This window comes from Diabrotica virgifera, chromosome 5, assembly GCF_917563875.1.
Source record: "Diabrotica virgifera virgifera chromosome 5, PGI_DIABVI_V3a".
NCBI classification, from domain to species: domain Eukaryota; kingdom Metazoa; phylum Arthropoda; class Insecta; order Coleoptera; family Chrysomelidae; genus Diabrotica; species Diabrotica virgifera.
The window spans coordinates 12,303,387-12,321,990 of NC_065447.1; the positions used below are offsets into that span (position 1 = coordinate 12,303,387).

General features: G+C 34.4%; 2 protein-coding genes across 3 annotated transcripts in view; both read left to right on the forward strand.

Moving 5' to 3' along the window:
* LOC114333378 (complexin) overlaps positions 1-18,604 on the forward strand; it is a 283,657-nt gene that overhangs the window by 142,266 nt on the left and 122,787 nt on the right. Inside the window, exon 1 of one of the 2 annotated variants that reach the window (XM_028283280.2) lies at positions 5,260-5,400. The exons of the other annotated variant lie outside the window; for it this stretch is intronic. Within the exon in view, the coding sequence (XP_028139081.1) occupies positions 5,367-5,400 (34 nt within the window). The 5' untranslated portion in view covers positions 5,260-5,366. Of the gene's footprint in view, positions 1-5,259; positions 5,401-18,604 lie in introns of those variants that run through there. 2 annotated transcript variants of the gene reach the window in all.
* Positions 11,535-16,173, forward strand: LOC126885633 (uncharacterized). The gene is made up of 2 exons (XM_050652266.1): positions 11,535-11,674; positions 15,417-16,173. The coding sequence occupies exon 2, from the start codon at positions 15,417-15,419 to the stop codon at positions 16,014-16,016; it is 600 nt and encodes a 199-aa protein (XP_050508223.1). The 5' UTR covers positions 11,535-11,674; the 3' UTR covers positions 16,017-16,173.

Here is an 18,604-nt window from a genome sequence, read left to right on the forward strand (position 1 = left end):
AGTGTTCCCTAACATCAAAGTTTGTCCGACTAGACTTTGTCCTTTTTAAGCTATTAACAAATTTTCAGCTTGCTCCAAGTCTAGTACTTCCAGATTATGATCAGAATCAAGTATCAAAAGTCAAAATTTATGTATGTATAATAAAAATGTTCGATCTTGGTACCACGCGGATAGTTATGGTGTCCCAACTAAAAGGGGGCAAAACAAAGCCCAATCTATAAGAAAAAAGCTAAACCTGAAATCTTGTTAGTGGACAACATAAAAGAATGTCCCGCCTTGCCATGAGGTTCCAGAAAATTAAAGTTAAAAAAATATAAAAGAGCACTATCAATGGCAAGGTAATAAATTATTTATACAAATACACATATGTCCAAAAGTTTGGAATATTGGAATATTTCGTCTTTGTATTGATTTTTGTATACAAGGTGTCCCAAAAGTAGTGGAACGGTCGAATATTTCGCGAACTAAACATCGAATCGAAAAACTGAAAAATACGTGTTCAATCATTTTCAAAAATCTATCCAATGACACCAAACAACAACCCACACTACACCCCCTGGAGGTGGGGTGGGGGGTAACTTTAAAATCTTAAATGGAAACCCCCAGTTTTTCTTGTAGATTTTAATTCGTTACGTAAAAAACTTTTATTAAAGACATTTTTTCGAACTGTGGATAGATGGCGCTATAATTGGGAAAAGCGATTTATCCTGATACCATAGGTAAATTATAGAAACGGTCTAATATCTCACGAAATGCACTTCCAAATGAGAAACTAAAAAACAGATTTTTAATCTTTTTCAAAAACCTTTCAAATAACACCAAACGTGATCCTCCAACCCACCCCCTGGGGGTGGGGTGGGGGATAACTTTAAAATCTTAAATAGCAACCCCCACTTTTTATTACAGATTAAATACAGATAAATTAAGCAACATTTATTCGAAACATTTTTTAGAATTGTTAATAGATGGCGCTTTAATTGGAAAAATACGATTTATTAGCGCCATCTATCAGAAATTTTAAAAAATGTTTCCAATAAATGTTGCTTAATTTTTTATGACGAATCCGAATCTGCAAAAAAAGTGGGGGTTGCTATTTAAGATTTTAAAGTTACCCCCACCCCACCTCCAGGGGGTGGGTTGGAGGGTCATGTTTGGTGTTATTCGATAGGTTTTCGAAAAAGATTAAAAATCTGTTTTTTGGTTTCTCATTTGGAAGTGTATTTCGTGAGATATTAGACCGTTTCTATAATTTACCTATGGTATGAGGATAAATCGTTTTTCCCAATTATAGCGCCATCTATCCACAGTTCGAAAAAATTTCTTGAATAAAAGTTGCCTACTTTTACGTAAGTCATCCAAATTTGCAAGAAAAACTGGGGGTTTCTATTTGAGATTTTAAAGTTACCCCCACTCCACCTCCAGGGTGTGTAGTGGGGATTAGTGTTTGGTGTCATTGGATAGATTTTTGAAAATGATTGAACACGTATTTTTTAGTTTTTTGATCCGATGTATAGTTCGCGAAACATTCGACCGTTCCGCTACTTTTGGGACACCCTATATAAACTTTTCTGAATAGTTCAACATCATTTTGTTTCAATTCTTAACAATACTAAATAAATCTCAAAACCAGAAAAACGATATGCAAAAAAATTATTTATTCTCTTGGAGTGAAAAACTTAGAAAATACAACTTACATTTAAAAATAAATTAGTAAAGGAAAAAATAATTTTCAATAAAACTAATAATTAGTATTTCCTCCATTGGTCTGTATGCATTAACTGGTCGAGCTGGGCTTGCGGAATTCTCTCCCATTCTTCACGAGCAGCATCTTTTAGTTCGCGAAATGTAATAGGGGGATTGTTTCTCTTTTTAATGTGTGTTTTGGGAATTTCCCAAGCATGTTCAATAACGTTCATATCGGGGGAATTCGAGGGCCACTGTAATGTAGATATTCCTTCTTCCAGAAAATTTTGTACAGCTGCTGTTCAATAAGGAGGTGCGTTGAAATGCATAAACACAAATTCATCACCTACTGCCCCTCGGAATAGACGCAGGACAGGATTTAAAACTTCCTCAATGTACACAGCACCACTGACACTTCTCTCCAGAACCAGCAGTGGCGTACGTGTACCACTCATAATACCACTCCAAACCATAATACTGCCACCCTCAAACGGGACACGCGGTTGGACGGTTTCTAGTCGGGCTTGTCGTCCTGGGGCCCTCCAAACCAGTGTTCTTCGCGAATCAGATACCAAGCCAATTTTTGACTCATCAGAGAACATCACGTTATTCCAGTTAGGACCATGTTGCACCATTTCTCTAGCCCATTGCAACCTTACTATTTTGTGTTGGTAGGTTAGTTTAGGGACATGTAAGGGCCTTCTACGATACAAATTTACCGCATTTAGTCGGCGTGTTATTGTTTGCCGTGAAATATTTAGTCCTTGCAGCCTAGAAATTTCTCTGGATATACCACTTGTGGATTCCAGACGATTTCTTCGAGCTATCAATGTTATCTGCCGATCTTGTGCTGCTGTTGTACATCGACTTCTACCACTTCTGAGACGATCCTTGACGTCATTTGTCTCTTGGATTTTTTTTTAATTTTAGATACAGCACTCTGAGTGCTGCAATAACATCAACAATATTCGCGATATCACTTTGACCAAAGCCCTGTTATAACAAAGCAATTACCCTAGATCTGTCAAAGTGAGATATCACGTTTCTAGGTATTTTTAAACGTCTTAATTCAAATTTAAACACAGACTGAAATAATGTGTAAATACGCTAATCAGTTGAATGTGAGCAAAATGATACAAAAACGATTCAAAGTTTCTGTCATTTTCATGTAAAAACGCCCTAAAATGAATATCAACAACAGTTTTGAAACCACCATATGCGTAAATATATTATTTGTACGTATTACAAACTTTTGGACATGTGTGTATACATGGTTTTAATTCTTCAAGTCCTTATTCCTCTTAAGAAGCAATTCTGCTTTTTATTTCCTGAAATTCTTCTCAGTACTCTGATATCTGCCATTTGCTCTAGCCTTTGTGTTGTGGCTGAATCGGGTCTTGTTTCTGGTGCATATGTCATTATTGGTCTCACACTGGCTTTGTGAATCATTGACTTCATCTCAGTGTTAATATGTGAGTTTCACCATCGAGTGTTAAAGTATATTTCCAGTTTAGTTGCTTTTTTAGTTGATCTCTTATTTTTTTGTCCAGGTCTACATAGCTGGACAGTATAATTCCAAGGCATTTTATTTCCATTATTTGTTCAACATTGATGCCATCAATTATACATCTGATTGGTTCTTTGCTGAGCACTATTTTTTTAGTTTTTGAAGATGAGATTGTCATACTAAATTCTTTTGCTCTTATGTTAAATCTACAAACTAGTTTTTGCAGAATATCTTCATCTGGGGGTGATTTGAATTATTACAACAAATTATTAAAGTTAAAAATAAATTAAATAAAAGATTCTGTCTACATATACCTTTATTAAATTATGAATCAAGCATAGGCATATAGAGGTTCTTCTTCTTCTTCTTCCTCTTTATAAGCAATTATGTTTGTTCATTGTCGGATTGATACCTCTATGGAAGGTTGTCACTCCATTTTTTGCGCGGTCGGCCAATACTTCTTCTACCAATTTGTGATTTATATCTTGTTATTTTGACCACACGTTTCTCCTCCATTCTGGTTATGTGGTTATTCCATTCTTTTTTTCTATTTAGTGTCCATTCGTTTATTCATTGTACGTTACATTGTCTTGTAATGTCTTCACTCCCCTTTCGATCTATCAGCGTATTTCCTGTAATTATTCTCAGTACTCTCATCTCTGCCATTTCTAGTAGTCTTTGTAATGTGGCTGTATCGGGTCTTGTTTCTGATTCATATGTCATTATTGGTCTTACACTGGCTTTATAAATTCTTGACCTCATCTCAGTGTTAATTTATCGGTTTCGCCATATAGTGTTATTAAGGCATCCTGCCAGTCTATTTGCTTTTTGTACTTATTTCTCACTTCTTTGTCCAGGTCTCCGTGACTTGACAATGGAGTTATATTGTATTTTACTTCCATTAATTGTTCAATACTGATACTATCAATTTGTATTTTACATCTGATTGGTTCTTTACTGATAACTATTGTTTTAGTTTTCTGAGATGGAATTGTCATATTGAATTCTTTTGGTCTTATGTTAAATCTGTGGACTAATCTTTGCAGACTATCTTCATCTTGAGCTATCAATATTGCGTCGTCTGTGTAGCAGAGTATTTTTACTTCTTTGTTTCCCATTCTATATCATCTTCCTTTGTTGGCGTTTTTGATGATTTCATTCATGATTAAATTGAAGACCGTAGGACTCAATGAGTCTCCCCGCCTATATCTATATGCTCTGTAAGTTGTCCATCTATTCTGATGTCCATTTTGTTGTTTTGGTAGATGATTTCAATAGTTTTTATGATACCTAGGGTCCTTCTCTATTATACACAAGATGGATTACATCTTTGAGTCTTACTCTGTCAAATGCTTTTTTCAATTCAACCACACATAGAAGTTCTGGTCTATTATACTCTAGTGACTTCTCAGTAATTTGCTTTATGACGAATATTGCATCTGTACACGATCCCGGTAAGAAAACCCTTTTGTTCATCTGCTAAACTTATCCTCTGATTCATTAGGTATATTGGTATATATAGGCACATAGAGGTTAGGGATGTTAAAAAACAATTAAAAAAATTATAAGAAAATTATTAACTGCGAATATAGAACAATTAGTATCACTTACCCCAAGAAAAGATGAATTAATAAAATGGGTTTCTGATCAAAAATTCTACTTTAAAATAAATGACAGAGGTCCAGAAAAATTTTCTCTTTGATTGAACCGTGTAGTTGAACACAGTATCTGATTGTGACTTCACTGTTGATCTGAATCAACCTTAATGCTGAGGTAAGCCGTCTTGTTGAAAAAACGAATCACCCTCTAATATCATTTTCGATTATATCTATCTGTCTGACTCTTATTGAGTGGTCAAACCTATATACAATTTTTGGCATAAATTGTTTCTCCATTTGAAGCTAAGTTCTTTGACGCATATTATACAAATAATGTATTGGTGTTAAAAAAGTTTTTTACAAAAGTAATTAAATACTAATTACAGATGCGCTATTTACGATTATATTTCATGAAGGTCGTGGTTAAAATACTTCAACGATAAGAACCATTTTATCAGTGTATCTGGAATTGTCATTCAAAAATAAAACCAGTATTAAAATATGTTGTTGTTTACTGCGGTTTGTATTTCCAATAGAAAAAGTAAAATAAAGTTTTAGTGGTAGTTTTATAGTGCCAAATGGCCACTTTTATGTTAAAGAGAGCGATAAAACGTAAGTAAAAAATCAGAGTGTCTATTATTTGTTGGAAACGTACCAAACTAATTCCTGCACAAACCCATTAAAATGTAAATGATTGTAAATGAAGACATTTGCTAGATTTGTAATTCGTACAAACTGGTCTTTTATAATAAGAATTAAATTCTAAAGAGTTATATTTATTTCTTCCATTTTATTCATTCAAAAGATTGCATTTACTACATAATATACTCTTTCATTTTTATGAAGTATTCCCACACCTAAACTTATTACTTTCCGAGATATTTTTAGTGTTCTTCAAACGGGAGTAGGTACGTTAAATTTTTGTAAGTAGAAATAATTTATATTAGTTTTGTGTACCTAATAATATAACAAAATTATTCTTTTTAATAAATAACTAATAAAAAACATAAATAATCAAAATAATATGCAGTAAATAATAACAGTTTTTATATTAATGTTATATCAAAAGTATTCTAAGCCACGAAGTTTTTAATAAAAAATTCATAACTGAAAAATTAATAAAAAAATGACAATTTTCATCCAGATTTAACCACACGGCTCTCACTCCCTCATCCCTCTGGTGAGACACTTTCCGTGTTATCGAGCCACACGGCTTTCACTCCCTCATCCCTCCCCCAGATACATCCCTCTGGTGAGACTCTTTCCATGTTATCGAGCCCTAGGTGACTTGGTATGCTGGAGTATCTCCCAAAAATTTTCATACACGTCTGGCCCTCGAGAGTAGTACAGCTTTCTGCATGGTCTTATAAAGGTGTTCGTTTAGACCCAGCTTTTTTATGTTTTCTAGGAGGTTTTCTATGATCTCTGTATTTGGCGATCTTTTCAGTGTATTTAGTACTTGTTAGGTATCACCACATCATTTAATGTTATTTGTCTCGTTCATTTATTAACTAGTATGAGATTTGGTCTTGACAGAGTACGCCACGATAAGCTAAGAGACATTCTTAAAAGAAAAGACATAGATAATAAAGATCTGCGAATAATTCTCAATTTATAGTGGAGTCAAAAAGCTAACATTAAAGTAGAAAATGAGACATTACAAGCAATATAAATACGTAATCAATGGAGAGGTTGTAAATAATATTCGATACGCGGACAACACTGTACTAGTTAAAAGAAAAGTAGAAGAATTACAACGATTATTTACAAACATAAAAACAACGAAACCCGATTTGGGCTTCAAAACGTTCATAAAATCATTTTTTTGGTGAAATTGTGGCTTATTTACAATTAAAAATAGTTGAACATAAATATTGTTTGCAACAATTATGGCATAAACATCAATATCAAAAAAACCAAGTATATGGTCTTCAGTAAACACATGACACAACCAGCAGATATTAGTATAAACAGCATTCAAATTGAAAAAGTATCAAGTTACAAATACTTGGGAACTTTAATAAACGAAACTGGAGACCAAAACAATGAGAATTTTGATAAAAATAATGAGGCCACCTCCATAAAGATGAGAAAATTCTTCTGAAGCAGAGATATAAGCATCCCTCTACGATTTAGATTTTTGTAAACCATTTACATCACAACAGCAAACACAGACAAGTCGACCTTTAGACACGAAATACACTTCAGGTAGGTCAGATGGACCATGCTCGCGGAAGTTGAGCATCAAGGTGACGTAACGATAGCCATGAGCTCGATGGCCACACCTTTCGGGCGCTCAGCCGTCGAGGAGAACAAAATTTATTTTGCCAATTCGACGGTTGAGTGACCGAGCACACACAGTGCAGACATCAAGACACACACAGTCTGGAACACACATTTTTAGGACACAAGTCCAAAGTCAAGTCATTAATAGGGAGAAAAGAAGTTCTAGCTCTCCCTAAAATCAGGTGGCTTAACCACATAAAGTAACACAGAGGATGTCCCATTATCCAGGGCATCCAAGTTAACGTTCAGTACAAAGCCTCCTCACTCGTTATGTACTGCGATATGGAGGGGTGGTAATATAGCTTGGGGGTCAGATAGGTATCACTCAATTACGGAGTGCGACCGGTTTGATCTTCAGACATGTGGGTCCCAACATTCTATTAGAACACATATATCCCCCGAGGCTGGGATTGTACAAGTATATACATATGTGTGGGGGGGGGGCGCCTTTGCTAGTTTTGCACAAGGGCATCTGATACCCTAGCGCCGGTACTGACCAAAACAATTAAATAAAAAGACGTATCGAAATTGCCAGGGCCACCTTTATAAAGATGAGAAAATTCTTCTGCAACAGAGATAAGCATCCCTCTACGATTAAGAATGCTAAGAGGCTACGTATTTAATACGCTATTATACGTTGTAGAGGCCTGGACTCTCAAACAGAACAACATAAATAATATTGAAAATTTCGAGATGTGGTGCTACCGTCGAATGCTGAAGATAAGTTTTGTTGAAAGAATCACAAACCTTGAAGTAATACGAAGGATAGGAAAAGACTCAGAAATTTTGTTAACGATAAAACGAAGAAAACTCGAATATTTGGGTGACCTGATGAGAACATAAATACGCATTACTTCAAAATATAATGCAAGGAAAAATAGAAGGAAACCGAATCCAGGCCGTAGAAGAATGTCATGGTTGCGGAATTTGAGAGAGTGGTTTTGCTGCGCCACTAATGAACTTTTTAGGTTTGATAATATGGGAGATGGTCTGTTTGGAGAAGTCCCAGTTTGAGAGCTATTTCTTGATGAAGGATTTTTTACACTGAGTCATACCGTTCATTATATTCAGTTGCAGCAAAAGCCTGGCAGCCTTAGGTAAGATGTCGTATGGTTTCTTGGGCTTGATATCCATATTGGCATTTGTCGTTTTGCACCTGAGGGTCTTGGATGATATATTTCAGGTAATTTTTGGTTGGTATAACCTGATCCTGAATGGCAAGTAATGAACCTTCTATTTCAGGGTACATCTTTCCTGATGTGAACCAATACTTCGACGTTGTATTGTCGACATTGTCTTGGCTGACCTCATTGAGATGTAATCCGTGTAGAGGTTTACCCATCCAGGTTCGCATTTTTTCGTCCTTAGTAAGGTGGTTTATGCGCATTTCTGGTTCCCTCAGTTTGATCGGTGTTATGTCATCAACTGCGGAAATCACGTGATGTAGAGTAGATATTTCAGCCGATATCTGAAAATGAGGTTTTCAATTAGCAATCTTCTTAAGTGTTCACCTACGTCCATGAGTCATTTTTTTTTCTAAATACCGCAATAATATCGTTCTTTCTACTGCACTTCGAGGATGGTATTTTTGTGCAGTTTTCACATTACTATCTTTTTAATCGGTCTGTGTGGCTTGTCAGTAGATGATCTAAACGGGTGTCACTACAGATATAGGGAATTCTGTGTGTTAGAGAGAGAGGTATGTGATGTCACAGCTGATATAGGAAAGTATGTGTGTTAGAGAGAGAAACATGGTATCTCTGCTGCTATTGGTCCGATTTAAACGTACGACGGCTCGTTGGAATGGGCGGGAGATAACGAATACAAAAAAACATGGCGGCATAGTGTCAAAAGGGCGCTTTCCGATGTGACGACGTCCGATGGGGCGCGTTCCGATGTGACGGCGTTCTAGCGCTGATCGATCGGTGCGCGATACCAGATGTGCGCACGGTACCTTAATTTTTCGCGGAACGCGAAGCAGATGCGCGGTCGGTACCTTTTTCGCGGATCTCGTAGATACGAAGCGCGCGGTAATTTTGGAATTTAAATAAAACAACAACATAATGCAATTTTTTAAAAGAACTTAAAAGGAACACAGCGGCGCAGCGGTGCGCGATACCAGATGTGCGATCGGTACCTTAATTTTTCGCGGAACGCGAAGCAGATGCGCGGTCGGTACCTTAAGTTTTTCGCGGATCTCGTAGATACGAAGCGCGCGGCTGGTAATTTTGGAATTTAAATAAAATAAAAAAACATAATGCAATTTTTTATTAAAAGAACTAAAAAGGAACACAGCACGTCAACGCGTCACGTAAAAACGTCACATCAAAACGTCACGTAGGCTTGTGAAATGTCACGTGAAAACGTCACGTCAAAGCACGTCACGTAAAACGTCACGTCAAAGCACGTGAAAACGTCACGTCAAAGCACGTCACGTAAAACGTCACGTCAAAGCACGTCACGTAAAACGTCACGTCAAAGCACGTAAAAACGTCACGTCAAAACGTCACGTGGGCTCGTGAAATGTCGCGTAGGCCTTATTGTCACGGGGAGCTCGATCGCAAGACCTGATTGCCACAGCGCGACGTGAGGTAGTAACATCATGTCTTTGAATGAGTATAGACGTAAATTAGCAGAATTTAGAGAAAAACTGACACAGTTAAGAAGTCAGGTTTTATTTTATGAGGATAAAAATAAGGTTATAAAACAAATAGAGAACCTATCACTGGGAAGCAGCATAGACTGGACACCAAAGGAATTTAGTCAGCAGCTGCGACAAGAATATTCAAGTGCTGCGGACTACTTATTTAGGGAAACTCCAACAAGGCGAATTCATCCAATTACTATTAATGATGTTATCGACGCCGGCGCCAACAACGATGAACAAAGAAAACATGAAAAGTGAAATAGATAATGTTTTTGCAATGACTTGTGTAATATTAGCTTCAGTGTTTATTTTAATTATAAAGATTATATTTAAAATTGTTAAGAGAAAATTTGAATCATCATGTAATATAAGACTTGAACAATAAATAAGGCGTTTAAATAAAAAACCCATAACTCTAAAAAATATTTAGTTGAAAATAATGAAAATAAATGTTAGCAGATAATTTACATATCGCATAGGAAATAGCGGTTGAGGGTCTAATCGCATTACTATGCAATTTTCGTTATCATACCCACATTTTGTTATTGAGTTATATTTCTTATCATGTGCATAGAAAATGTTGGAATTTTTAAAACCAATGACAATGATAAAACTGAATATAATTTTGCACACGCACACTTTCTACAACACGTCATAGGGTGGGGCACGCAACCGTATAAATTTCAAAATCCACCTCAGGACGGTCTATTCCATAGTCTATTCCTTACTGTTAGTGTACTGTTGTGGTTCAACTAGTTTTGCAAGGTAAGTGTTCTCTTAATTATTTTTTGTTAAATATTTTTTATTTTTCTTGTTTGATTTTGAATAAAACTTAATGTTTTCTGCTCTGCTATTTATAAAATCTCTTCATTCCAGCTGAGATTTATTATTTCGACATTAAATAATTATCTAATTGTCGACATTTTGAATGACATTTATTTTTTATTTTCTCGTAATTATTCGTTGTTAAAATCTTTTCGGTTTTTCAAGTTTTTGGTTAGCTATTTATATATTATTTTAGCACCTGATTGTCTACAAGACCTCATGTCAGCATGACAATTATTTTTTATTTTCTCGTAATTATTCTTTGTTAAATCTGTTCGGTTTTTTCAAGTTTTTGGTCAGCTATTTATAAAATTCCTTCATTTCAGATGAGATTTATTATTTTAGCACCTGATTGTCTACAAAAAAGACATGCTAGCATGACAATTATTTTTTTATTTTCTCGTAATTATTCGTTGTTAAATCTGTTCGGTTTTTTGGTTAGCTATTTATAAAATTCCTTTATTCCAGATGAGATTTATTATTTTAGCACCTGATTGTCTACTCATGCCAGCATGGCAATTATTCTTTTTTATTTTCTCGTAATTATTCTTTGTTAAATCTGTTCTGTTTTTCTTTGATTTTTTTAATTAATGTTTTCTACTCTGCTATTTATCCCTTTATTCCAGATGATAGTTATTATTTCGACATCTGATTGTCTACAAACAAAAAAGACTTAATGTTAGCATGCTGAATGTCAATTATTCGTCATTCTTCGTAATTATTCTTTGTTAAATCTTTTCGTGTTTTGATTTTGAATACAACTCAATGTTTTTTGCTTGGTTATTTATATCACTCCTTCATTTCAGATGGATTTATCAAAAATTAATGCCTCATCTGTCGTAGCGAGGAAACCCGTGAAGAAACTCAAAGAATTACCGATCGACATTCCAGTACCCATTACGGGAGCCAAAATTGTGAAGACAAAGTTTGGGCAAGCTGTTCTGTTAGATTTGGGGGAAGAGGTGGTGTTTCTACCGCCTAGAGTCACAGATACCTACAGCCCCGTCATTGAGGAGTTTTCGAGCGGGAAGTATTCGATAGTTTATCACGGCCTGGTGGACTGCGGCCAACAGTACCAGCCCATGACATCATTTAAAATTATCTAAGCGAAAATACTGAAAGAGAGAGGTAAGCAATATGGATATTGTTAAACAATGTAAAAATTTACTGTTATTCATCAAAAGAATCAGAAAGATAGTTTTTGATAAATTCACAGCTAAAGACAAAGAAATTTGGGTGAAACGCTTAACGAAACAAATCAAAACTTGTAATAAAGTAATAAAAAAACGCACTTTGCCTATAGGTACAATTAGAAAACTGCAAACGCATGTAGGACATTTTAAACATTTTAAACAGATTATTTTCAATAGACATGTCGGTATGGGGCTAGACAACAAACTAAAACATAGAGTTAAATGGGAAAATGTAGTTTCCGCGTTTAAAAGTCGAATTAAAACTGGAGTTATAGTTAATTTATGGCATAAGGACTTAGCACATTTCCTAAATGATTGTTATATTATTTTTAAAAATAAAATCAGAAAAATTTTAAAAGCAGATAAAGTTGTTAAAGTTAATGTTTGTTTTTGTGGAGAATTTATTAAAAAATCGGGGGAGGAGGAAATTGTAAATTTTAAATATTTTAATACAAAAAATGCTGTACTAGACGTATCTACCGATACAGAGCGGTGGTTTTTTGAGAATGTTAAAGATAAAATAAATCTTAAATTATCCGAGTTTCAGGAAAGGGACTCCGGTTTTGCATTAAATAGAATTGTATCTTTAGAAGTAAATATTAATCGATATGAAATTGGAAATGGTTCCTCGTATATTAAACTTCCTGAGAGTATTCAAAAAAAGCGTGCTTGTATTAATGTAAAAAATTCTGATCAAGCATGTTTTTATTGGGCAATAGTTAGTGCCCTCTATCCAGCTAAAGCACATAAAGAACTCCCATCCTCATACCCATGGTACAGTACAGTACTAAAAACAGAAGACCTAGAGGCACCAATGCCGTTACATCAAATTTCAAAATTTGAAAAATTAAATAATATATCAGTCAATGTATTTGCTTTAGAATTAATAGAAAATAATGAAAAGTCATTTTTCACAGTATATCCAGCTAGATTAACTAAAACAGTCGTTGCCAAACATGTAAATCTTCTTTTAATTCAGAATCACTATTTTCCTAAATTAAACGATTATGAAGCACCTCCAGTGGATAATGATAATTCAGAAATTAAGTACCACTACTGCCACATTACGGATATGTCTAAATTAGTTGCTGGTCAATTAAATAAAAGAAAGGCCAAATTATTTCTTTGCAATAGATGCTTAAATTATTTTTCAACTGAAGGGAAATTGTCGGAACATGAAAAAATGTGTGCAGATATGAATAATTGTAAAATGTCTTTTCCTAAATATGATGCTGTTAGTTTTAAAAATTATACTTATAAACAAACAACGCCATTTGTCATATATGCAGATTTTGAGTGCATGTTAGAAAAAGTTACAGACCTCCAAACATCCTGTTGTACTAAAAAATATCAAAAACATATTCCGTATAGTGCTGGATACTATGTAAAATGTAGCTATGATGAAAAGTTGTCTTTTTTTAAGAGTTATAGAGGCATTGACTGCATGGAGTGGTTTGCTAATGAATTACCAAATTTAGCTCAAAGTATTCATTCGAAAATTAAGAAAATTATACCAATGCAGGAAAACCCGAGTACCAGTAAAGCCACAAGGTGTCACATATGCGAAAAATGTTTTTCTCCTACAGATATCATTGTTAAAGACCACGACCATTTTACGGAGGAGTTCAGAAATTTCGCCCACCAAGCCTGTAATTTAAATTTCAAAAAATTGTTTGTCGTCCCAGTTATTTTTCACAATATGAGTGGCTACGACAGTCATTTTATAATTTCAGAGTTAAGCAAAAAAGGAGATATTAGTCTACTTCCAGTCAATAAAGAAAAATACATTTCATTTACACTTAACGATGCTGTTACTAATATAAAATTTCGATTTATTGATTCATTAAGATTTTTAGGAGCCTCTTTAGATGAATTGGTCTCAACATTAAATAAAAATGACTTTAAAATTTGCAAGCGAGAATTTAGCAGGTTAAGTGACGATGAATTTAAATTAATAACTAAAAAAGGGGTATTTTGCTATGATTTTATTGATTCTTGGGAAAAATTAAACATTACCGATTTACCTCCAATAGAGGCATTTTATAATAAGCTAAACGATACGAATCTTACAGATGAGAAGTATGCTCATGCTAAAATAGTTTGGGATACCTTTAACATTGAAAATTTAGGTCAATATTCAGATTTGTACTTAAAAACCGATATTGTGCTTTTAGCAGATGTTTTTGAAACTTTCCGCAAAAAATGTTTTATAACTTATGGGTTAGATCCAGCCTGGTACTACACAATGCCCGGTTATTCTTGGGATTGTATGTTGAAATACGTGGGGTGTAACCTCGAGTTATTGCGTGACGTTGACATGATACTATTTATGGAGAAAGCAATTCGTGGAGGAATTTCAGTATGTAGCGGTAGAATGTCGGAGGCCAATAATAAGTACATGTCTAATTATGACCCCGCACAGCCCTCAAAATACTTAATGTATTTTGATGTCAATAATTTATATGGGTGGGCTATGGGAGAACCCTTACCCTACGGAGGGTTCGAATGGATGGATGTCAAAGACATTGATGTTATGTCTGTACCTGATGACTCTCCCGTAGGGTACATGTTACAAGTTGACTTGGACTATCCTCGCCAATTACATGATCTGCACTCAGATTTTCCATTCGCTGCCGAACACCGCAAAGCTTTGGGTTCAAATCATACTAAACTAATGACAACACTTTATAATAAAAAAGAATATATCGTTCATTATAGAAATTTAAAACAAATGCTGGCTAATGGGTTAGTTTTAAAAAAGATTCATAAAATTTTGAAATTTAAGCAGTCTGCGTGGCTGCGACCCTACATAGAATTAAATACTCGACTTAGAGCTGCAGCTACGAACGATTTTGGAAGAAATTTATACAAATTGGCCAATAATAGTGTATTTGGAAAGACTATGGAGAATATAAGGAAACATAGAATAGTAAAACTAGTCAGATCATGGAATGGGCGATATGGTGCTAAAAATTTAATTTCTAGTGCCAGGTTTCATAGCAGAAAGATATTTAATGAAAATTTAGTAGCTATAGAACTGATTAAATCAGATCTAGTTTTTAATAAACCCTTATACATTGGCATGACTGTTTTAGATATATCAAAATTATGTATGTACCAATTTCATTACGACTATATGCTTCCAAAATTGGGCGCAGATAAATGTAATTTAATGTATATGGATACCGATAGCTTTATTTATGAACTGTACTGTCATGATGCATATGAGGAAGTAATAAAACAAGATCTATCAAAATTTGATACATCCGATTACGCTGTAGATAATATCTATAATATTCCTCGCGTAAATAAAAAAGTTTTAGGAGTAATGAAAGATGAAAATAAAGGAGAAATTATGACAAAATTTGTGGGATTACGATCAAAAATGTATACTTTTAAAGTTCAATCTGGTCGAATCACTAAAAAAGCAAAAGGGACTAAATATAATATAGTAAAAAATGTTATAAAATTCGATGATTATGTAAACTGTTTAAATGATTTTAAGGAACAAACTGCTACTCAACACTCCATTCGGTCATATAGCCATAACGTCTATAGTATAGAACAAACAAAAATTGCGCTAAGTCCTTATGACGATAAAAGATATTTAATTCCAAATAGTTTTAGAACCCTACCATTGGGACATTACAGTATTTTAGAATAGATTTTTTTTGTAGATGAATGTTCCATCATTGACCGACCTGTCTATCAAAAAAATCTGTGAAACAACAGTATCAGCATCATATTTCATCGAGCAGTCCCCCTTGCCGTGGACATTAACAAAAATAATATTAAAAAAATTTCCTTTATATAAATGGGAAACGATGATAAGCAGTGCTAAAAATGATCCTATTCCTTCATATAAAGGAATAGAATTTATTGCTTGCTCTAAACACATACCGTCACATTTAAGAAATGTCGTATTAGGAAAGTCAGATTGGGGGAGTATATTTGAAGATGAACACTCCAGTTATTGTGTATGGGCTAATGGATATTATCTTAAGCAGCATCGCCTAAACGTATGTAAATCATGTTTTTTTGCATTCAAAAATGCTCATGAGACCTTAAATAAATTTTTACTGGTGCGTTACGACCATACTCACGAAGTTTATGATGCTGATGATATCGTTGAATGCGTATATCAGCAACCATATTATTGGTGCAATAGTTGTTTTACTCACGTTTTATTCGATTTAAAAGATTACGAGTCTTGCGTTAATGCATTACATGAAATGCCTAGAAATAACAGGTTTGATGATTCTGAACCAGAAGTCTGAAGTAGGCAGTAATATTGATTCTTTTGAGACGAATGATAGTGTCGAATATCCATAAGCTACTATCTCTCTTTCTCTCTTTTTTTGTAAATAATAAAGATAATATAATGTTATTTTTCTTTCTGTATTTTATTCTATAATAAAGATATATGTAAACATTTTTATTTGTTTTATTATGAGCACTTCCCTCATATGAGGCGCTCAAAGCAACAGTGACCTAATCCACATCCCACAATTTTACCAAAACCCTTTTATTACATTAAAGTTATCCATTAAGAGATGGCTTTAACGTAATAAGAGTGTTTTCGTAAAAATGTGGGGCGTGGGTTAGACCACTGCTGCTCTGAGCGCCTTATCATCACATCATAATAAAAATCTTATACTTTTTATGATAAAACGTTACGTTTTATGTGAATCTTATATGTTTTACGATAAAACGTCACGTTTTAGGTGAAATAAAACTCCAAATTTGCAATTTTTATCATTTATTTAAATCATTAATTACCCTAATTTTATAAAAATAAATGAACTCCCTAAGAGCATTGTTTGTCATATCATCTGACATTATAGAACAAAAAGCATACAATATTTGCAAGGGGTTTAAACTATCTGCAGCATTTTTACAAAAATCTAAAACATTATAATAATATTCACAAAAGTTCAAATTTTCTAACAACTGCATACGAGGCGATAGCACACTAGTGTTAAGTTCAACAATTTGCTTCACTTCTTCTTCATCCATATAGTACTCCACACCATGCTTCTTAACAATAATGAATTTACAATCATCGTAAACTATCGGGGTAACAGTGCAGTATTCTTCGCATGGAAAAGTTGGGTGCATGAGGTCATCAGTTGATTGGAAAAAATCAATTAGTTGTTGTGTAATGATTGAAATAAAGGAATACCATTCGTATGCGCTGAGTGATATTCTGGTTGGTTTATATTGCTGAGATAAAATCACTGCAGGCGAAAATGATCTTGCAGGGCTTATACCACATTGTACTTCATAGCCCGATAACGTGTATTTTGTTGCAAGCAGGTAGAAAACTTCTGATTTGGCGGCAGCCTCATAATTTTCCAAAGCTCTATCTAATTCTTGATTATAGTCTTCGTTGCTAGGCATATCGATGCTAAATTCACAACCACCTGAGGAATACCCACTATCTTGAGAGCCACCTGAAGAATACCCACTATCTTGAGAGCTCATGTTCACTTTTACTGACATTGATACTGAAGCATGAGTTCTTTTATATTCCCCTACTCCTTGTGGTAAAAACAACCTCTTTGCAAAAAATGTATTGCTACGCGGCGGATTAAAAGATAGATCCTCCTAAACTACGTCATTAACGTTAATCCAGCTGTTATGTTTGCTGTCCATACCGAGCCATTTCACATACATCTTATTGCCTTTTCGTCTAAGTACTTTTTCAACCAAGTAAATGTCAGGGTTTAATGTTTTCTGTAATTCTTCTTCGTAAAACCCCCCGCTAATCGGTATACCTTGCATGTCTTCAAGCAAATACGTTATAGGATTTGTTATCTTAACTTTTACAATTTTAAATAATTCCGTCGTCCAATTGGGCGTGTAGGCCTTTTCAAATAAATGTTTTGTCTTTGAGACACGCACAATGTCACCAATTTTATATTTTCTTGGACCAGCAATTTTTAAATGACTATAACTCTTGTTTAAAATAGCTTTTTCGTTGGATTTGTTGACCTGAGATGGTGTGTATCCCGTTTTACTGTGCCTTGTATTGTTGTATTCCTCGGTAATTACAGGTAGAGCTTCTAACCATTTGTATGATCCATGTAAACTGAAATACTTGTACAACTTTGCTTTTAACGTTCTAATGACTCTTTCACAAATGGCGGCTTTTTTAATCGTGTAGGTGCTGTAATGATTAATTTCGTGTTTTTTCATTAAATTTTGAAATTTTCTGTTATAAAATTCTGTTCCCTGATCGGATTGGAGGTTCTTCGGAAGTCGTCGAGTATGGGCGAGAATATCCGAAAATGCTTGAGTAATTTCCTCGCCAGTCTTGGTCTTTAGAGGGCGTGTCCAAACATATTTTGAAAAACAATCAATTACGACTAGTATTAGTTTAAAATTTTTATTTTGGTGTGCGTAAGGACGCATTTCGGCCAAATCCATTTGCCACAAGTCATCGATTCCTTTGATTATTGTTCGTCGACGAGGATAGATTTTTCGTGCTGGTTTATGCAATTCGTTCACCACCTGTTCCTTTTCTGTAGACATTTTCTTATTAACGACCAGCATCTACATCTACAACATGTGTGCGCAATAGATCAATATTACGTACTATATCCTGTAATGTTTGCTCCACTTGTTTTAACCTCTGTTCCATCTTCATATCGTGCATCGTATGGTTTGCAAGTGTTTCTGCAGCTTCTTTTATGCTTTTATCCGCATCCTTTTTTAGTGTATTCACATCATCTTTGATTATTTTTTTCAATTTTTGCTCGAGAAGTGGAACTGTGGTTTTATGAAGCTCTTCTCTTACTTGATTTAGTTCGATCGCTAAATGTGGAACTGTGGTTTTATGAATTTCTTTTTGTACTTCGTTTAG

Coding starts and splice junctions, on each gene's coding strand:
- LOC126885633 (XM_050652266.1), top strand. CDS start 15,417: ATGAATGTTCCATCATTGACCGACCTGTCTATCAAAAAAATCTGTGAA.